The sequence below is a fragment of the Lutra lutra genome, chromosome 1, assembly GCF_902655055.1.
Source record: "Lutra lutra chromosome 1, mLutLut1.2, whole genome shotgun sequence".
NCBI classification, from domain to species: domain Eukaryota; kingdom Metazoa; phylum Chordata; class Mammalia; order Carnivora; family Mustelidae; genus Lutra; species Lutra lutra.
The window spans coordinates 47,144,714-47,167,661 of NC_062278.1; the positions used below are offsets into that span (position 1 = coordinate 47,144,714).

Here is a 22,948-nt window from a genome sequence, read left to right on the forward strand (position 1 = left end):
TGGACATTAAGAAGAGCACTTGATGTAATGAGCCCTGGGCGTTATATGCAACTGATGAATCACTAAATTCTACCCCACAATTAATAATACATTACATGTTAACTAACTTGAATTTGAATAAAACAAAAAAAGTAGACATAAGGTATCAGCATGGATTTAAAAAGATCCATCTATATGTTGCCTACAAGAGACTCATTTTAGACCTAAAGATACCTGCTGATTGACAGTGAGGGGACAGAGAAATGTTTAGAACACAAAAGGATGACTAAAGAAAGCTAGAATAGCCATACTTTACCAGGCAAACTAGATTTTAAAACAGACTGTAAAAAGAGATGAAGAAGGTGACTGTGTCATAATAAAGGGATCTATCCAACAGGAAGATCTAACAAATGCAAATATTTATGCCTCAAATTTGGAAGCACCCAAGTGTATAAAATAGTTAATGACAAACATAAAGGAACTCATTGGTACTAAAAATAGTAGGGGGTTTTAACACCCCACTTACAGGAATGGGCAGATCATCTAAGTAGAAAATCATCAAGGAAACAATGGCATTAAATGACACAGTGGACAAGATCAACTTACCAGATATATTCAGGACATTTCATTCTAAAACAGCAGAATACACATTCTTTTTAAGTACACAAGGTGCATTCCCCATAATAGATTACATATCAGGTCCCATATCAGGCTCAATAACTGAAAAAGACTGTGATCATACATGCCTATTGACAGCTATGAAACTTGAAGTCAATCTCAAGAAAAAATTTGGACAGGCCACAAATAAATGGAGGATAAAGAACATCCTACTAAAGAATGAATGCATCAACCAAGAAATAAAGGAAGAAATTAAAAAGTGCATTGAAACCATGAAAAATGAAAACACAATGATCCAAAACCTTTGGGAAGCAGAAAAAGAGGTCATAAAAGGGACGTATATAGCAATGCATGCCTACATCAGGAAATAAGAAAAATCTCAAGTACACAACCTAACCCTAAACCTAAAGATGCTGGAAAAAGAACCATCAATGAATCCAAAGCCAGTGGAAGAAGGAAATAATAAAGATGTGAGCAGAAATAAATGATATAAAAACAAAACAACTTAGTAGAACAGATCAATGAAACCAGGAGATGGTTCTATGAAAAAATTAATAAAATTGATAATCCTCTAGCCAGACTTAACAAAAAGAAAAGAGAAAGGACCCTAGTAAATAAAATCACTAATGAGAGATGAGGAACCAACACAAACACTACAGAAATATAAACAATTATAAGAGCATATTATGGAAAATTATATGCCAAGAAATTGGGCAATTTGGAAGATGTGGATATATCTCTAGAAACATATAAATACCAAAACTGAAACCAGAAGAAATAGAATACTGGAACAGGTCAATAACCAGGAAAGAAAATGATTCAGCAATCAAAAATCTTCCAGCACACAAAAGCCTGGGGAAGATGGCTTTACAGCGGATTTCTACCAAACACTTAAAGAAGTGGGGGCAGGAGGTTGGGGGAACCAGGTGGTGGGTATTGGAGAGGGCATGGATTGCATGGAGCACTGGGTGTGGTGCAAAAACATGGAATACTGTTATGCTGAAAAAAAAAATTAAACAAAACAAAACAATAATCATTCATATTTTTCATTCATGAAGCCAAAGAAACATGCTTGTTATTCCAGTCTTTCAAAAAAATAAATGTTTTTATTCACAACAACAACAACAACAACAAAAAGAAGAAGAAGCGTTAATACCTATTCTTCCCCTGCTATTCCAGAAAACAGAAATGCGAGGAAAACTTTGGAACTCATTCTATAAGGGCAGCATTACCTTGATCCCCAAACCAAAGACACCACTAAAAAGGAGAATTACAGATCAATATCCCTAGTGAACATGAGTCCAAACAATTCTCAACAACATAATAGCAAATCGAATCCAACAGTAGATTAAACAGATCATTTGCCACGATCAAATGGGATTTATTTCTGGGTTACAAGGGTGGTTCAATATTCATGAATCAATCAACATGATACACCGCATTAGTAAAAGAAAGAACAAGAACCATACACTCCTCTCAATAGATGCAGAAAAAGCTTTTGATAAGGTACAGCATCCTTTCTCAATAGAAACTTTCAGCAAAGTAGGGATGTAGGGAATATGGCTTAATATCATAAAGGCCATATATGAACAACCCAAGCTAACATCATCCTTACTGGGGAAAAACTGAGAACTTTCCCTCTAAGGTCAAGAGCAAGACAGGGATGTCCAATCTCACCACTAATGTTTAACATGGTATTGGAAGTCCTAGCGTCAATGATTAGACAACTAAAAGAAAGAAAAGGCTTCCAAACCAGCAGGGAAGAAGTCAGACACTCACTCTTTGCAGACAACAAGATACTCTGTGTAGAGAACCCGTAAGACTCCATCAAAAAAATGGCTAGAATCGGTATATGAATTCAGCAAAGTCACAGAATACAAAATCAACATACAGAAATATGTTGAATTTCTATAAACTGATAATTAAGCAGCAGCAGTGTAAGTAAAGGAATCAATGCCATTTATAACTGCATCAAAACCATAGGATGCCTAAGAGCAAAACTAACCAAAGAGGTACAGTGTACTCTGAAAACCTTAAAACATTCTGAAAGAAATTGAAGATAACATAAGGAAATGAAAAAACATTACATGCTCATGGACTGGATAAACAAATATTGTTAAATTGTCTTTACCATGCAAAACAATTGACTCATTTAATGCAATCCTTATGAAAGTACCAATAGCATTTTTCACAGAACTAAAACAAACAATTATAAAATTAGTATGGAACCACAAAAAGACCCCCAAATAGCCAAAGAGGTCTTGAAAAAGAAAAGCAAAGCTGTAGGCATCATGATTCTGGACTTCAAGCTATATTATAGAGCAGTAGTGATCAAGTTAGTATGGTACTGTCCCAAGAATGGACACATAGATCAATGGAACAGAATAGAGAACACAGAAATGGATCCAAAACTATATGGTTAACTAATCTTCAACAAAACAAGAAAGAATATCTAATGGAAACAAGACAGTCTCTTCAAAAAAGTTTTCAGGAAAACTGGACAGGAACATGCAGAAAAATTAAACTGGACCATTTTCATATAGCATACACACAAAACAATTCAAAGTAGGTAGCAGCCCCAAATGTGAAACAGGGAACCATCAAAATCCTAGAGGAGAACACAGACAATGACTTTTTTGACATCAGCTGTAGCAACTTCTGTTTTTTTTTTTTTTTTATTCCAGAGAAAGAGAGAGAGAGAAAGTGAGAGAGAGAGAGATTGACTAGGGAGAGGGACTGAAGGAGAGAGGGAATCATCAATCTGACTCCTTGCAGAATGTGGAGCCTGACATGGCACTCAGTCCTAGGGCTGTGAGATCATGACCTGAGCCAAAATCAAGAGTTGGCTACTTGAGCATATAGAGTTGAAGGTTCATTTCTGGGGCAGTAAACAACAAGTTTTGGAGAGGATGTGGAGAAAGGGAACCCTCTTACACTCTTGCTGGGAATGCAAGTTGGTGCAGCCTCTTTGGAAAACAGTGTGGAGAGTCCTTATGAAATTAAAAAGAGAGCTACCTTATGACCCTGCAATTGCAGTACTGGGTATTTAGCCCAAAGATACAGATGTAGTGAAAAGAAGGGTTGTCTGTACCCCAATGTTCATAGCAGCAATGGCCATAGTTGCCAAACTGTGGAAAGAGCCAAGATGCCCTCCAATGGATGAATGGATAAAGAAGACATGTTCCATATATACAATGGAGTATTATGCCTCCATCAGAAAGGATGAATGTCCATCATTTGTATTAACATGGCTGGATCTGGAAGAGATTATGCTGAGTGAAATAAGTCCAGCAGAGAGAGTCAATTATCATATGGTTTCACTTACTTGCGGAGCATAAGAAATAACATGAGGACATGGGGAGATGGAGAGGAGAAGCGAGTTGGGAGATATCGGAGGGGGAGACAAAGCATGAGAGACTGTGGACTCTGAGAAACAAACTGAGAGTTTTGGATGAGGGTTTGGGTGAGCCTGTTGGTGGGTATTATGGATGGCACATATTGCATGAAGCACTGGGTGTGGTGCATAAACAATGAATTTTGGAACACTGAAAAAATTATATTAAATAAAATTTTTAAAAGAATGGGAAATAAGATGTTACTGTGGCTATGATAAAGTGTTAGTAAAATGTTGGGATATATTTTCAAAAATAAAAATATGTATGAAATGAGTCACCTGGGCTCTCCATTGTCTGTAGTAACTTCCTACTAGACACTGGAGGCAAGGGAAGAAAAGCAAAGGTGAGGTATTGGGACCTCACCCAGAGAATAGCTTTGTGCACAGCAAAGGAAACAATTGACAAAACTAAAAGGCAAGTTTTGGAATAGGAAATGATATTAGCAAGTGACATATCTGATAAAGGGTTAATATCCAAAATCTGTAAAGAACTTATCAAACTCAACAACTGAAAAACAAAAGAAACCCAGTTAATAAATGGGTAGAAAAGAAGGGTGGACATTTTTCTCCAGAAGACATATAGATGGCTAACAGACACATGGAAAGATGTTCAACATCACTCAACATCAGGGAAATAAAAATCAAACCTACAATGAGATATCACCTCACACCTGTCAGAATGGCTAAAATTAACGATAAATGAAACAGAAGATGTTGGTGAGGATGTGGTTGATGGCAATGCCAACTTGTGAAGCCACTCTGGAAAACAGTATGGAGGTTTCTAAAAATGTTAAAAATAGAACTACCCTATGATCTAGCAATTTCAGTACAAGGTATTTCCCCAAAGGATACCAATATACCAATTCTAAGGGATACATGTACTCCAATATTGACAGCAGCATCATCAACAATACCCAAATTGTGGGAAAAATGCAAAACGATCATTGAATCATTAAATGAAGAATAGAGAAAGAAAAGCTGAGATATTTACACACACGCTCATTATATATATAATATATATAACATTATTATATATCATTATATATATAATATATAATATATATAACATTATTATATATCATTATATATATACATATATACATAGACACACACACACATATATATATGTATATACAGTCACACACACTCACATGGAATATATATGTGGATTAATATTATGGAATATATTATTATATGGAATATTATTATTCCATTATATGTGGAATGTGGAATGGAATTAATATTCCATTGTATATATATAATGGAATATTACCCAGCTGTAAAAAAAGAATAAAATCTTCTCATTTGCAATGATGTAGGTGAACTAGACTAAGTCAGAGAAAGAAAAATACCATATGATTTCACTCATATATGGAATTTAAGAAACAGAACAAAGGAAGATGGGGGGAAACAAAAGAGAGAGGCAAACCATAAAAGAGACTCCTAACTATGAGAACAAAGTGAGGCTTGCTAGAGGGGAGATGGGCAGGGGATGGGCTAAATGGGGGATGGGTATTAAGGAGGGCACTTGTGATGAGTACTACGTGTTGTATGTAAGTGATGAATCACTGAATTCTATACTTGAAAAAAATATTACATTGTATGTTAACCAACTGGAATTTAAATCGAAACTTTAAATTAAAAAAGAAGAGGGAAAAAAAGAAAGAAAACAAACCAAGAAAACAAAATCCCAAAATAATAAAATAAGATAAAGGAACTTATCTTTAAAATTCAAAAAAATACCAATCAAATCCTGAACAGTTTTTCACAACCTGTGTTGTAAGCTAGCTAGGATACAATCTTATCAGTATGTATATATTAAGTATGTGTGAACACCTCTGTAGTCCAGGCCTTCTTTTGTTATTGTTCTTCTTTTAAAATAATGGTTCTTAAACTTTAGTTGACCTCAGAATCACATGGAGCATTTGTGGAAATAAAGATTGATGGGTTCCTTCTCTAGAGTTCTTCTTCAGTAGTTTATGTTGTTTGGTTGGGACCATACTAGATAACTACTTTTTAAATAATGTTAGACCTGTTGGGGCACTTGGGTGGCTCAGTGGGTTAAAGCCTCTGCCTTTGGTCAGGGTCATGATCCCAGGGTCCTAGGATTGAGCCCCACATCGGGCTCTCTGCTCAGCAGGAAACCTGCTTCCTACTCTCTCTCTCTCTGCCTGCCTCTTTGCCTACTTGTGATCTCTATCTGTCAGACAAATAAATAAAATCTTAAAAAAAATAATATTAGACCTGTTAAAATGCAGTTTCTGCATGTTCTCTATTCCTTACTTAAATAGCACTCTGCAAGTATTGTGAAGATTTCCACTGTCATTTTTTTTTCCAGAAATTGGTTTTTATTTAAAATTTTTTGTAATGGGATCCATGAAAAAAAAGAGGGAGGGAAGAGTAGAGAACATGTAAGGGACACAGGAACATAAGGACATGGCTAGGGCCACAGCTTTTGTCATGAGGAAGAGGGATGAAAAGAAAAGGCCAGAGCTGGAGCTGGGGTGGAAGAAGGGTGGGGGACATGGGACTGTATTCCCTCATCCCCAGGAAGCATGTCTAATCCCTGGATCTCCCTCTGTTTACCCTGGAACCCTGGAGTTCTATCTCTGGTCCTGCCTCTGGCTCTAGTGGTTCATTCTTTGGCTCCCCTTGTCTTGTTTTCCTCTGATAGGACAACAATTAGGGCCTGACCCCAAACAACATCGCCTTATGAACATACTATACCATTGCCTTCACTGCTTCTGCCCCTTCTCCAATCTCAGCTTTTCCCTTCTCTGGGACAGAATCTTTGATTCTTGCCACTGAAAAAAAAAGCACCAGCTCCCCAGGGAGGGGCAGCAGTTAGTAGTGGGACTTGTGCAAGGAAGAGAGCAAGGACCATCAAGGAGAAGTCTCACAGATCCTTAGAAGTGAAAGGCAGGGTTAACAGAGAGGAGAAGGGTTGAAGGCAACGGCTTCTCCTGTCCTCTAGGACTTTAATACATTTCTCTCTGTTTGGGCAGCTCAATGAAGGTTTCAAGGGAACATATGTTTCAAACAATGAAGTATTGTGTATGATTCTATAATTTTTTCTTGAAAACATGATTAACAATGATGATAGCCAACTAAGAGCCCACTGTCTCAAAGGTTAATGACAAGGCTATCCGTTCATTAGAAAATTTAATGTCATGCTGGGTCAACTTTTGAAATATCTTTCTCAAATTAATTTTATATACAAGATAATACACATGTTGTAACATGTAATGATACCTCTTCATAAAACTTACCCTCTAAGAATGGGTTCAGTTCTATAGCTAACAGTTGCATCATATGTCAGTCTCTTTCTCAGATTAAGAATAAGTCACTAATGTACAGGTAGAGTTTGTGTAGCTCAAGGTTGTCCAGAATACAGAACCAATAATATATACCAATCCATAAGTTAAAGATATGTAAAAATATATAATATTATATATAAATATGAATATATATGCATGTATGTGTGTGTATATGTACACACACACATATATGACATGACACACATATATACACACACACATATAAGATATTGGCTCATTTGAACAGGGAGCCTGAGAAGTCTGATGATCTGCAGTCTGCAAGGTCTGAGACCCAAGAAAGATAATCTTGTAATTCTAAAATGTGAGAATAAGAGAGCCAATGAAAGGTATAAATTCCACCGATTGGCTCTGAAGAAAGGACCGAGGATCCAGAGCACTGAGGGCAGGAAATTAATGTCACAGATCAACCAGTCAGGCAGAGTTCATTTAACCTCCTCTGGCTTTTTGTTCCATTCAGGCTCTCAATGGATTAGGATGATTCTCACCAGCATCAGGGAAAGCCCTCTACTTTACTCAGTCAACTGACATGATACCAATTTCTTATGAACACACCCTCACACATACAACAAGAAATAATATTTAACCAATTATCTAGACATCTTATGCAATAGTCAAGTTGGCATATACAATGAACCATCACAAGTCCACCCACTGCCAACTTGGCACCCATACACAATTCCTTAAACCATACTTAAGTGCCAGGTAAGGCCAATAGCAAGGTCATAATCCCACCTAACATGATACAACTATGCTGTGTAAAGCTGAAATTGCACTATACCTTTCCCCAGATAATGAGTTAAACTCCTTGAGTGATTTTATACCATATACCTGATGAGAGCTTCCTTGATATTTGCTAACATAAAAACTATGATGTAAGATTAATAATAATTAGTTACCATGACATAAATTCATTACATTTTATTTTACATGATAAGAGAATAGAAGTGGAAGGAAAGAAAAGACATTTGTTATGTATATACAAACATAGAAATATGAGTACAAACACACACACACACACACACACACACACATAAATGTTCTTAAACAAGTTGAGGATTAAATATTTATGGCAATTACAATCCTCATTTCCGAGACTAGTCATGTGGTCATAGCTCTTATTTACAATTACCTCTTCTTCCAGTACCCATTCCGCAATCCCTTATTCTGTAGTAAACCACTCACTGGTCAGGTTTCTCTACCTTCTTATTAAAGGTCTGACTTAGCAATCCTGCCTAAATCGGTTTGTTGGAGTTTTCTATTGACCTTAACTTCAGAGAATGGTACTACTAAAGAAAAAAAACAAGTGATTTGAATTTCTGACATACTTGGCCTCATCCCCATTGTGGAGAACTAGTCCAATTTCTCCTTGGTAGTCTCACTAACTGGGTAACTCCCTTCTTTGCATAATGATACAGAGGAAGGAAGAACACAAAGTGGCCCAGTGCCAGTTGTAACTTCCTGATGAACAGAATCATTGTTGTGTGTGCTGGTGGAAACATGCTTCCTTCTGGTTCTAAGACCTTTAGTCAGCAGAGCACAAAGGCAAAAGAAGACTTGAAAAGATTACACTAGTGTGTCATTAACGGGTGCTAATAGTGAGTGGTATCACTCAAATTTTCACTACTTCATTCCTGGGCTGGTGAATTTTAGCTATGGAAGAAATTATTCTGTGTATTGGACACCGACTGAGAAAATATACAGGCTTCTGGAGAGCCTTGCTGAGCCATGCCTGATAACGGCACCCAGAAGGTGCAATAACTGAGTTTTGAAAGATGATTCTATCATTCTAGCTAACTCCGTGTATCAGGATGGTGGGGAAAATAGTAAGACAAGGTAATTTGTTATCATGGGGCCATTACCAGACTATATTTACTGTGAAGTAAATTGCTCAATTAGAAGCAATGGGCGTGGGATACCATGACCGTGGACAAGGAATTCTGTTAGTCCACAGATAAAGTTTTGTCAGGACCATTGCTTGCAGTACTGAAAATATGTATCTGGAATACGTGTCTATTCTTATAAGAATAAAACATTTCCTTTCCATACATTGGAATCTGGCCAATATCGATCAACCATGAGGTAGATGGCTGATCACTCCAATGAATGGTGCCATGTCAGGGACCCAGATTCAAATCTCTGCTGCTGGCAGACTGGACATTCAACAGTGGCTGTAGCCAGATTGTCTATGGTGAGTAGAGGTCCATGTTGTGGAGCTCATATATAAACCTCCATTCCTGCTACCATAGCCCCCTGTTCCATGAGCCCATTTGGTGATTCTTCCTACTTGATTATTAAAATCCTCCACTGCTAAGGTTCCCTTTGCTGAGCATCACATAGGACACAAATATTTCTATGTTTCTTGCCTCTTCCACAAATTTCCTTGCATCATTTTCCAGTCATAAACCTTCCGATTCCCTGACCATCCAGCCAAACCACTTCTCAAAGCATTTGAATCATTAAATAACCAAACACATGGTTATTCCTCCTTGTAGGCAGGTGAACAACCAGGTGCACTACTCAAAATTCTGACCACTGGAAGGAATTTCTCTCACTATTGTCCTTCAGGGATGTCCCAGGTCATCGCAGTAGTGCTGCAATTATTCACTTTCAAAGGTGTCTGCATATCTTGCAGAATTATCAGCCAGGCCCAGGTCATCGCTCCCTCTCTTTACTGACTACAGAGAACCCTTCATTAGGAGCCCATAAGTATGGCTGGAATAGAGAAGCCAGGCTAAATGGCGTGGGGAATATGGGCATTTGGACCACTTCTTCATGTAACTTACTGACACCTTCAGGGCCTCCTCAGGCTACATCATGTGTATATCACATCCATTTGATGATGCTGTGGCCATGTACTCCAAAATTTATGTCTTGGTGGGTCATACAATACACAGTTCATGATAGGCAGCTCTGGTTTCATGGGAAATTGCTGGCCCATGGTTGAGCATTCAATCTCTACCAAAGCCTAGCAACAGACCAATAGCTCTTTATCAAATGGAAAGTAGATGTCCACAGTGATGGCAGAGCTTAACATGAAATTTAGGGTCTGCGCTGTGATTTACCCACAGATAGCAGCCCAGGACTCCATACAACATCCCCCTGTGCTATTGCCAATTGGACCAACACTGTTTTTGGTGGATCGGGTAACCCAAGTGCCAGCACAGCTTGCATAGCAGCCCACCCCTTTTGTAAGTCCTCCCTTTTGTAATGACACTCAAAAGTAGCAGCAAAGTTATCATACATTTTCACTAATATGTAGAATATAAGGAATAGCACAGAGCACCCTGGGGGAGGTCACAACAGTAAAAACTTGCATGTCCCCCTGAGGCCACCATCACTTCCGGTGGTACCTGGGCCGCAATGCTGGAGCCTGACACCCAGCTTGACCCCCTCCCTCAACTCTACCCCAGAATGCTTGCCTCAGTGGGGGCCCTTGGGGAGCCACGTGGGCCCTGTGCATCTTCCCAGATGGTACAACATGCACCTAGAGAGAAAGCACTCCAAACACCTGGTGTGCACACAGCCTGAATTGCCGAACATCACTGGCCAATTCTCATGAGATTTCTGCCCCAAGTGATATCTTTTGGGGCAGAAAGTTCGTGAGTATTGGCCTGAAACACCTGTTGAACTAGTTTTTTCGGTGCAGGCCTTCAGGGGAACTGCATGTACCTGGCCCATGGTCCTGAGTGGTTGGGGCCAGAACCCTGTGAGAAAGCACTCTAAATGCCAGGCCCATGCATATCCAACCCCTCCCACTATTCAAGCCCTGGAAAGCCTGCCTTAGTGCTGGCAGATCTGCCTTGTCATGCACCTAGGCCCTAACCCTAACCCTAGGTTGGGTTTTAGGCTTCCATCCCCAGAGGCCTGGCCCCAAGCCCTCCAGACTGGGGACTCCTGAGCCATACCCCAGGATTCTGCCTGCCACCCAGGAGGAAACTGTGCCATTTTGGAGCTGTGCAAAACCCTCAGAGTGGGAGATGTTTCCGGAGGCCAACCCCATGTTGGGTACCCCCCCAGGGTAGAAACCCAGAATTTGAAGCCCTGTCTGCCCCTTTCCCCCTACTTTGCCAACTAGGAATCTGCCTCAGCACCGGCAGATCAGGCCTGCTATTCCCTAGGCTCTAACCGTAATCTAAGTTGGGTTTTCAGATTTCCATCCCCAGAGCCCTGACCACCAAGCCATCCAGACTGGTGACTCTTGAGCCAAACCCCAGGACTCCATCTGCCACCCAGTAGGAATCTGTGCCCTTTGGAGCTGTGCAGAACACTCAGAGTGGGAGAAACCTACATACCCCCTGAGGCCACCCCCACCTTAGGCTGCCACCAGGCCACAAACCCAAAGCCTGTCGCTCAGTCTGATCCCCTTGCTCAACTCTGCCCCTGGGGAGCTTGACTCAGTGGGGCCCCTCAGGGGAGCCACATGGGCCCGTCCCATGGTCCCCGAGGGTCGCAACAAGCACCTAGGGAGAACGGGCTGCAAACACCGGGAGAGCGCGGGACCCGAATTGCTGCACAATGCGGCCAATTCTCATGAGCATTCTGCCCATATTGACAGATATGCTGGTCAACTTCCTAGCCTAGAGTAAGATGATCTCTCTCTCTCTGAGTACATGATGCATTTTTTTTCCCTTTGCACTGGGGGAATCACAGCATGTTTTCTCTGGGCAATAATGGCATAGGATCTATATGTATCCATATGCAAACCATTACTTTATCCAGTGATTAAGACCTATAGACTTTGCACTTGACTGTTATTCTCATCACTTGTAGGTGGCTTTGTTCATTCTTTAATTCATATAGGGTTCTTATTCGATTAACCTTTTGTAATTATTGCATAATATATCACTTTTACTGTGACATCATGCCATTGTTTAAGATTTCCTGTACTGACCCTTCACTTAATGTTCTGATGGTTTTTATTTTCTCTGGGTCAATACAGGTACTTACCATTCTGATTGTCTGGTCTCTTATACACTTACTCTCTTTACAATCTGAAGAAGAAGTCTCTGCAAGGCATAAAAAAAGCCTTTTCCACCTATGGAGCCCATATTTTGTCTGTGTCTTTATGGTATGTCCTTCTTCTCTTCAGGTATGTGTGTCCTGGATCTGCACAATGGGATGATCAAGATATGATGGACTCTCTATTTTGCACTGTCATAATTCCTTTGTTAAATCTAATGATCTATATAGCCTGAGAAATAAAAAAAAAGTCATAGATTCACTAAGAAAAATGTTAAAGAGAAGCGTTTAGATCTCACGCTATTACCCATTCTCTTTTGCATTAAAAGCATCACAAATTATGCACAGTTACATGTGTTCTGTTTGGTAAGAGTGCAAAGATTTTCCGATTAGAATTTCCCTAGGGTTTAATGATTTATTACATGTGTTCATTTCATACTAGAATAATTGAAGCATAAAACAAATAAAAGCATTTTATATGCTTACATATTATTTCTTGCAGTTTTTACAAAATCATTCAGTATTATAGCGTGTATTTTCTCTGAACAGGAATTGATTATGATGTCTTTGATCATTTTATAGCTGTATAGCCTAGAGTGAGGGCCACACACATTTAACTCCATAGTGGAGGAAGGTTTATGTTTGAACGAATGGCAACAAATCCCAAGAAATCTGCTAACATTGAAAGGTCTCTCATTCCACTTTATTTGTGGCATGGTGAATTTCACTTCATGTGGGGATTCAACAACTCTCATGGCACTGAGGGAAACCAAAAGAAATGGAGGAGCGATTAGGAAAATATAAGCAGAGAGTTAAAACAGTGAGGGTCAAGCCAAATTGTAAGAGATGGTCTTAGCCCAATGTGTGTGTATGAGAAATGAGATGGAGCCAGGCAGGCGGAAGGTTGCCTCTCATTGTCTACAATGCCTTCTACATGCCTCTTCTAGCTGTGTTTGTATGTTGTAGGTTAATCTGTAAAACTTCACTAATTCAGAAAGCTAAGAGAGGAGAGTGTAGAATTTTAAGTGGGTGGTCATGGAGAAGAAAAGGGAAGTAGCAGAATAGGAAGGAAATGATCAAACTTCTTTAAAAAAAAAGAATGATGCTAGTAAGGTACAACAGTAACATGTAATTTTTAAAATGTCTTGATGACATGAGGGCTTTAAAAGTATATTTCTCAAATTCAAAAATAATGTTAAGGTAATATGATGTCAGAGTGCCTAGTGGGTGGTTGGTAAAGACATGAAAATGAGAAAGATTTTGGATGTTCTCTGTCTTAAGAATTCTTAAATGTTAGCTTTCTTGTACCGCATACTCTAAGTATAATGAGTGACCCATCTTCAGGTCCATTCCTGCCCTGCCTTTCTCAACACTGAAACTCCACACTCTTTACTACTGATTCTCCCGCAGCCTTTGCCCTGCTTCTGTGTTTTGTAAAATTTTGGTTACTTATCTTTTACATCCTTATACTATTCCTTCCATAACATAGCCATCTTGTTATTCTTCAGAAACAACTCTGATTAAATCATATCTCTTCTCCAATCTTTTGATAATGGTTGAGACCTGATTTAGGACCGAGAATGTGAACTATTCTGGAGAATGTTCCATGTGCACTAGAGAAGAATGTGTATTCTGTTGCTTTGGGATGAAATGTTCTGAATATATCTGTGATGTCCATCTGGTCCAGTGTGTCATTTAAGGCCTTTCTTTCCTTGTTGATCTTTTGCTTGGATGATCTGTCCATTTCAGTGAGGGGAGTGTTCAAGTCCCCTACTATTATTGTATTATTGTTGATGTGTTTCTTTGATTTTGTTATTAATTGGTTTATATAGTTGGCTGCTCCCACGTTAGGGGCATAGATATTTAAAATTGTTAGATCTTCTTGTTGGACAGATCCTTTGAGTATGATATAGTGTCCTTCCTCATCTCTTATTATTTGGCTTAAAATCTAATTGATCTGATATAAGGATTGCCACTCCTGCTTTCTTCTGATGTCCATTAGCATGGTAAATTGTTTTCCACCCCCTCACTTTAAATCTGTAGGTTTCTTCGGGTCTAAAATGAGTTTTCTGTATGCAACATATAGATGGGTTTTGTTTTTTTATCCATTCTGATACCCTGTGTCTTTTGATTGGGGCATTTAGCCCATTAACATTCAGGGTAAGTATTGAGAGATATGAATTTAGTGCCATTGTATTGCCTGTAAGGTGACTGTTACTGTATATTGTCTCTGTTCCTTTCTGATCTACTACTTTTAGGCTCTCTCTTTGCTTAGAGGACCCCTTTCAATATTTCCTGTAGAGCTGGTTTGGTGTTTGCAAATTCTTTCAATTTTGTTTGTCCTGGAAGCTTTTAATCTCTCCTTCTATTTTCAATGATAGCCTAGCTGGATATAGTATTCTTGCCTTCATGTTTTTATCGTTTAGTGCTCTGAGTATATCATGCCAGTTCTTTCTGGCCTGCCAGGTCTCTGTGGATAAGTCTGCTGCCAATCGAATATTTTTACCATTGTATGTTACAGACTTCTTTTCCCGGGCTGCTTTCAGGATTTTCTCTTTGTCACTAAGACTTGTAAATTTTACTATTAGATGATGAGGTGTGGACCTATTCTTGTTGATTTTGAGCGGGGTTCTCTGCACCTCCTGGATTTTGATGCTTGTTCCCTTTGCCATATTGGGGAAATTCTCTCCAATATACCTTGTGCTCCCCTCTCTCTCTTTCTTCTTCTTCTGGAATCCCAATTATTCTAATGTTATTTCATCTTATGGTGTCACTCATCTCTCAAATTCTCCCCTTGTGGTCCAGTAGCTGTTTGTCCCTCTTTTGCTCAGCTTCTTTATTCTCTGTCATTTGGTCTTCTATATCACTAATTCTTTCTTCTGCCTCCTTTATCCTAGCAGTGAGAGCCTCCACTTTTATTGCACCTCATTAATAGCTTTTTTGATTTCAAGTTGGTTAGATTTTGGTTCTTTTATTTTTCCAGAAAGGGCTTTTATATCTCCCGAGAGGGTTTCTCTAATAACTTCCATGCCTTTTTCGAGCCTGCCTAGAACCTTGAGAATCGTCTTTCCGAACTCTAGATCTGTTAGTTATCTACGGTTTGAAATATCAAATGGTTTGAAATATCTCCTCTAGCAAAGCCATCAGCAGATGAAAGGTAGTTGGAATCTAGATATTACCAATGTCTGTATTGATTAGGTCCCTAGCCTTCAGTACTGCCTCTTGTTCTTTTTTTTTGTGGTGAATTTTTCCGCCTTGTCATTTTGTCCAGATAAGAATATATGAAGGAGCAAGTAAAATACTAAAAGGGTGGCAAAGACCCCAGGAAAATATGCTTTAACCAAATCAGAAGAGACTCCAAATCATGGGGGGGAGAACGAGGATAAAAAGAGGTTCAGAAAAAAAAAAAGAAATAATTTAAAAAAGAAAACGAATAAAGAAAAAATATAAAAAAGAAAAAAAAATATATTAGATAATTTAGTTAAAAATGTTAACAAAGAAAAGGGTAAAAGTTAAAAAAATTAGCAGCAGAAGAAAAAAATTGAAAAAAAAAACAAATTAAATTAACTGCAAGACTAATGAATCATGGGGAGAAAGCCATGAGTTCAGTGCTTTGCTTTTTCCTCCTCTGGAATTCCGATGCTCTCCTTGGTATTGAACCTGCACTCCTTGGTAGGTGAACTTGGTCCTCGCTGGATTTCTTGTTGTTCTTCCGGGGGAGGGGCCTGTTGTATTGATTCTCAAGTGTCTTTGCCCCAGGTGGAATTACACCACCCTTACCAGGGGCCGGGCTGAGTAATCTGCTCTCGTTCGCTTTTGAGAGCTTTTGTTCCCAGAATGCTTTCTGTAGAGTTCCGGAGGATGGGAAAAAAAATGGCAGCCTCCCAGTCTCTGGCCCAGAGGAGCCGAGAGTTTGGGGCCCCACTCCTTAGTGTGCCCTCAGAGAATAGCGCCCAATAACTCCCGTCTCCCTGACCTCCGGCCATGCTCTGAGCTCACCCAGGCTGTGACCAGTTCAAGGTAACCCCAAGCTGGGAGCTCACTCCTCAGCTCTGTCTCTGTAACCAGCTTCCCGGTTCTAATACCTGCAAGCTCTGTGACACTCAGACACTCCCGATCCTTCTGTGACCCTGTGGGACCGGGGCCCACGCTGACCCCGCGTGGGCTTCACCCCGGTTTAGCCTCTGGAGCGATGTCCCTCAGCAGAACAGACTTTTAAATGTCCCGATTTTGTGCTCCGTTGCTCCGCCACCTGCCGGGAGCCAGCCCCTACTCTGCGGTCTATCTTCCCATTGCTTTGGATTCACTTCTCCGCCAGTCCTACCTTCCAGCAAGTGGTTGATTTTCTGTTTCTAGAATTGCTGTTCTTCTTCTCTTCGATCTCCCATTGGGTTTGTAGGGGTTTGCAATGTTTAGATAAGCTATCTAGCTGATCTCCTGCTACCTGATGTAGCCTCAGCCTGCTACTTCTCCACCATCTTAACTCCTCTAAGTTACAATTTAAATAATAAACCATATATCACATTTTTCTGACCAGGATGATTAATTAATAATAGTGGTAGTGGAGAGTAAACAATGTTTTAATATTATTAATACATAAAATTAAAAATTTTAATACCATTTCTTTAGTCTAACTGCTATTAAATTTCTTTTCATGTTTTATAATGCATAATATTTTAGTATAGTGGTACACCTATCCGATTTGTAGGTAAGAATATATATATTTAGAACATACTACCAAAGATCTTATTTATATGAATGTACACCAAAATGGTTTGAAATATCTCCTCTAGCAAAGCCATCAGCAGATGAAAGGTAGTTGGAAACACAAGAGTAGATGAGATAATATGGAGAAAATTCTAGAATGAAATTAGAGGGAGGTCAAGGATACAATCAGAAAGAAGCATCATTCAGGGCAACGAGGGAAACATGAGCTAGTATAACACACTGAGATGCAGCAATCAAGGACAGAAGCAGAGAGCGTTACCATAAGAAGCCAGAGAAGACTTTCATAGTACCAAACACTACAGTTGGTTAGGAAAATAATTAGATATTCTTTGGAGTTGGCATTTAACGTTGGTTGCGTCCTTGGAGACAAAAACCAAGGTTTCTGTAAACTGGCAGAGCAGAGAAAATAAATGGTAAGGAATCAAATAGGACAATTTCCAGGCTATTTCCCTTTTCTTTTTATATTATCTGTTGGGTCTCCTTGTATCATGTATGAGTAAGCTTCAGCCACTCCAGTTTACCATCCGTTTTTAAAATTAGGTCTGGCTGTTTTCCGAGTCCAGGCTTTTATACATGGTTCCCTCAACCTATTGGTTTTCCTCATGTTCTTCTCCATTTATTACCCTGCTTATCCTATAAAGTTATCTGAAATTATACTCCCACTGGAAAACCTTTCTTTCTTCCTCCAGGTCACCATTCCTTTCCCTCAGTATATTTTTGTATATAACATGTTTCTACTTTATTTTATATTACGGCCTAAATTAGACACTAGTTAGCAATGTAAGTGCCTTTCTTTCTCCCCACTAGATGATGAGCTTCTTTTAAGAGCCATATATAAAAACTAAGAACTTTTCTCCACCATTTTCACATCCTGTGTCACAATCCCCATTGTCCTTTCCAATACCCTGCATACTGAAAGTACTTGATAAAAGTTGAAAATAATGGAAATGTTAGCAGTTAGTGCAGTAGGTATTGAGGATCTAGCTCAGTCTCTTGATCATTTCTCAAAAAGATGCATGACATGACTGGTGACTTAATATTTAGTCTTTTACAATCAGGACATATATGAGTCACACCTGATACAGTGGTGAATGCATTATAAATCAGTTAAGTATCATGTAAATCAGGAAAAGAAAAAAATCAAATCTATTTTAAAACCTAGGAAAGTTCTCATGGAGGAGATCTGATTTGAGCTCAAGGATGAGTAGTATTGAGATAGAAGGAAAGAGAGAAGGAGTTTTAGATGATGTAAACATTATCAGTGAATTAGCTGAAGCACAGAAGGACAGTGAAGGCATGTACATGGCCAAGTGCCCTGACATAATAGGAAGAAAGGAAAGTGATGGATAGGAAACTGGCTGACTGTGGAGAATCTGAAATACCAAAAGAAGAAAACTCAGGAATACCAAAATAAGAAAAATGGATTTGGGAATGTCAGCATGGCTCAGTCAGTTAAGCTTCTGCCTTTGACTCAGGTTATGATCCTGGAGTACTGGGACCAAGGCCCAGGGTCCCATGTCCATCTCTCTGCTCAGCAGGGAGTCAGCTTCTCTCTCTCTTTCTATTTCCTCTGCTCCTCTCCCCTCTCTCATTCTCTCTCTCTCTCTCAAATAAATAAGTAAAATCTAAGACAAAAACAAAAACAAATAAAAAAATGGATTTGATTTTAACACTAAAAATAGATCATTGCAAATTCCTGAGCAGTAGGCTTCATTTTTTTAATCATCCAACAAATATTTTTTAAGCACCACAAAATATCATCTTTCATGGTGTTAGAAATGTAGGAATGAGCATAATAGCTAATTGTAGCTGCAGGCAACAAGTGATGGATTAGAGACAACTCTATGTTGTCTATATTATATATAATCTATGTATAGTACTTATATTAAATTAAATTTTATTAAAGATACAATATATTTATATGATTAGTGGTGTGAAGTGGGAAATCAGGGCAAGAAGGATAATGTAACTGGGCTGAACTGAAAAGAACAGAGCACAACTCAGTAAATCATATATATGGCTAAATGGTAACAGCAGTCTCCATGAGGGTTTTGCAATACATGGAACAAATTCAACTCAGAGTGAAGGAGTTGATGAGCCTAGCTAAACCTCCCACACCTTTGTTCCCCTCTCTAAATGCTAATCATCTTTTATAAACCATATTAATCTCTCCAGTAACCGTCCAAACTGACCTAAGACTCTCTTTGGCTCATTTTACATTTTATGCACAGGATAATGAACACAATTCTAAAAATGATGTCAGTTACATAAGAACCAGCAAGATGATGATCATCAAATGACTTAGTGACTTTAGTGAAGGTCATTTACTTTAACCTCATTGTCTCACAGGTCATCTTTAATTTATGTCACAGAGTTAATATGTTTTGGGAGCTGAATCTCCCCATAGAAATACACTGACATCATCATAGGGAAGTCCCATAAGCTTTTGATGGGAAAGTTTAACTTTGCACTTGTAAGGAACGTAATTATTGACACTGACCTCTTAGTAGTCTCCTAGATTTTCATTCTTTTAATCCCAAATGTTTTTGAGACCATAATTTATATCCTGAAATTTTACAAGACATACCACCATTAAAAAAAAGCAACCTGATGTTGTAAGACTCTTTTCAGAGCACTCAGGTAAAGGAAATATTCAAATTTATCTTTACCTTTGCTATTAGTATCCATGAGTATTGATTTATCTGAATTAGTTATTCTTTTTACATTGTTCTCAGATTTCAACTTCTCACTTTTCTAGCTCTTCTCACAACTGAAGGCTATGGCAAATTAGCACGAGATTTAAACTCAGTTCATGCTGACCTTTTCTGATTATAAGGTGTATCTTCGAAACATACAGGTAAGAATGCAGCTTAATTCTGTTAAATAATTCAGGCAAGTACATTGAAAGTTAATCTAACCTAGCTGAATAATTAAATGGCTTATCTTTAGTACTTTAAAACAAGAAAATAAAACGTTCCACCTGTGCCTATATTTTGATGTTTTCATTATGGAAAAATAAACCCATTTTGACCAGAGAATTTACATAATTATACACATTGGTCAAAATATCCTAATGGATCCCTACATCATGATAAAAAATATACTTTGAGGCAAAACAAAATTTGGTTTTGAAAATCATATTTAAAATTTTTTTTATTTATTCATTTGAGAGAGAGAGGTAGAGAGAGAGAGCTCACGCTGGGGGAGAGGGGAAGGGGAAGCAAGAAGCAGACTCCCTGCTGAGCTGGGAGCCAGACATGGGGCTCAGTTGGAGGACCTGGAGATCATGACCTGAACCAAAGGGGAACACTTAACCATCTTAGCCACCCAGGAGCCCCATCTCAAAAATCATGTTAAGATTTTTTTCTCTTTTTCTAAGTAGTACAAAACTAAAATATACAGGCAAGCTTATTTTACTGGATTTCAAACTACTGTGATATACATCAGAAAATCTTATATAAGTTTCTTAGGAAGCAAGAAAATAGTAGATGGGTCAATTCAGATAAAAAAAGGATACAAAAATTTTTTAATGATAGATTTCCAAGAATTTCCATTGTAGGCTCTTGTTCAAAATTAGCAGTCTCAATTTGCAGAAAGCAAAGAGATCATTAAGGATCAGTGGTAATATACTGACAAGTTCACCTGTCTCAGGTGTTTGAAGCTAGGACTGGAATCAGTACCTTTTTCCTCTATAGAGGAAACAAACAACTCATAAGTCATAACTAAGCTCAAATGTCTACAATTCTAATAAGGAAACTGTGCATGCATAAAGGAAAAAAAGCCATGTAGATTATATAGAAGCAATACTAGATTGTGTTGCATATATAGGATATGCTTGAGAATGCAGGAAGTAAAAATCAGTGTGTTCTGGCGCATTTATTTAAAACTTTCTTAAGTAACATTATATGTAATCTTTGCTTTACATAAAGAAGAAGAGGACTGAGATATCTGGGAAAAATCAACAGGAATGATGGGATGGACAAAATCAGTTTTTATGGAAATGGATCTAATCCCAGAGAAAGTAAGGAAAGAGGTGAAAATATACAGACATTTATTTCTTTGGATAGCCAAAGTAATTTTCTTTAAAGATGAAGGTCCTATTCTTAAACCTTTGTGATCTTCATACAGTTCCTAAGATAGAAATTTAATACTTGTTGAATGCTATTTTCAGGCATTCACTCCACCAGGAGAGTGTATGAAATCTTTGTGCTCAGTTACAAAAATGTGTATACTTGAAAATTGATGGTGAATTTATTTTATAAATTGATGGTGATCATTTATACAAAAATTGGCACTGAAATTATTTGTCAACTATGAACCAAATATGAGTATGCAAGATTTGTATAGTATTCGTACATGAATTCATGAAAACAGACATTTTCCATTGTAAGCATTCTTCTTGCAATTACAAAATATTCACAGGAATGTTGATTTTCAGAATTGAGGTTATAAAATGACATGTTAGGGGAATGACTATCCCTAGAGGTTTGTGTGCCTGTATCCAGAGATACTAGGGGGAGTTTTAAGAAGCTCTTCTCTTTGTTGTAAAAAGAAAACGTTGGAAGGAAAGTTATACACACTCTAAATTAGAATCTTATATCTCCAGAATTCCTATCTCAACAGAGAAGGTGGATATGACTGAAGATAACTACTCCTTGACCACTGAATTTATCCTCATAGGATTTACAGATCGCCCAGAGTTGAAGAGCCTCCTGTTTGTGGTGTTTCTCACTATCTATGTGATCACTATGGTGGGGAATCTTGGCCTGGTGACATTGATTTTTATGGAGCATCGTCTTCACACACCAATGTACATCTTTCTGGGCAACCTGGCTTTGATGGATTCCTGTTGTTCCTGTGCCATTACCCCCAAAATGTTAGAGAACCTCTTTTCAAAGGACAGAATGATTTCCCTTTATGAATGCATGGCACAATTTTATTTTCTCTGCCTTGCTGAAACTACAGACTGCTTTGTCCTGGCAGCAATGGCCTATGATCGCTATGTGGCCATATGTAGCCCTCTGCAGTACCACACCATGATGTCAAAGAAAGTGTGCATTCAGATGACCACAGGGGCATACATAGCTGGAAACCTGCATCCCATGATTCATGTAGGGTTTCTCTTTAGGTTAACTTTCTGTGGGTCAAATCAAATTAATCACTTTTTTTGTGATGTTTTTCCATTATACAGACTTTCCTGTGTTGACCCTTATATCAATGAATTGATGATATTTATCTTTGCAGGTGCAGTTTTAGTCTTCTCTGTTATCATAGTCCTAATCTCTTATCTCTGCATCCTTTTTATGATTTTCAAAATGAAATCCAAAGAGGGAAGAGGCAAAGCCTTATCTACTTGTGCATCCCACTTTCTCTCTGTCTCAATATTCTATGGTTCTCTTCTCTTTGTGTACATTCGACCACAGTCAGTTAAAGAAGAGGACAAAGAAATACCTGGTGCTATTTTTTATGCTCTAGTGATCCCTTTATTAAACCCTTTTATTTATAGTCTAAGAAATAAGGAAGTAATAAATGCTATGAAAAAAATTATAATGAAATTTTTATAAAATTCTAAAAGAAATATCATCCCCTGTGGAAAATTAATTTAAATTTGAAAAAAAATATTTTTCAAAACGATGGAATATTGAGAAAGTAGAAAAGGATCACTTTGTCCATAAAATATTCAATTCCTAATACATGTTAGTATAGAAATCAAATAAATGAGTTCTGCAAGGAGAGATTCTACTACAATGTTTTCCAATATCTTAGCTACTAGCTCCCCTCAAGAATGAATTAAATGATTATTATTGAGGTCACAAACTGCCACAAAAAATTAGCTAAACTATTAACTAATTGTTTTAAAGAGTAATGAGTTACAATTTTCAACAAATACAACAAATACTAGGAATACATGTCAGCATATGTAGAGATCACC

The 22,948-nt window shown here is 38.2% G+C and overlaps 1 protein-coding gene and 1 pseudogene across 1 annotated transcript; both read left to right on the top strand.

Annotated features, from left to right (window-relative positions):
- Window positions 1-9,412: 9,412 nt before the first annotated feature.
- On the top strand, window positions 9,413-12,524 carry LOC125095171 (olfactory receptor 186-like; annotated as a pseudogene).
- Window positions 12,525-21,650: 9,126 nt separating this feature from the next.
- LOC125096042 (olfactory receptor 5K1-like) lies at window positions 21,651-22,580 on the top strand. Its single transcript, XM_047722675.1, has one exon. It carries the CDS (start codon window positions 21,651-21,653, stop codon window positions 22,578-22,580), a length of 930 nt encoding a protein of 309 aa, XP_047578631.1.
- The last annotated feature ends 368 nt before the right edge of the window (window positions 22,581-22,948 follow it).

Excerpts from the sequence above, each read along its gene's own strand:
- LOC125096042 (XM_047722675.1), top strand. The coding sequence starts at position 21,651 with ATGACTGAAGATAACTACTCCTTGACCACTGAATTTATCCTCATAGGA.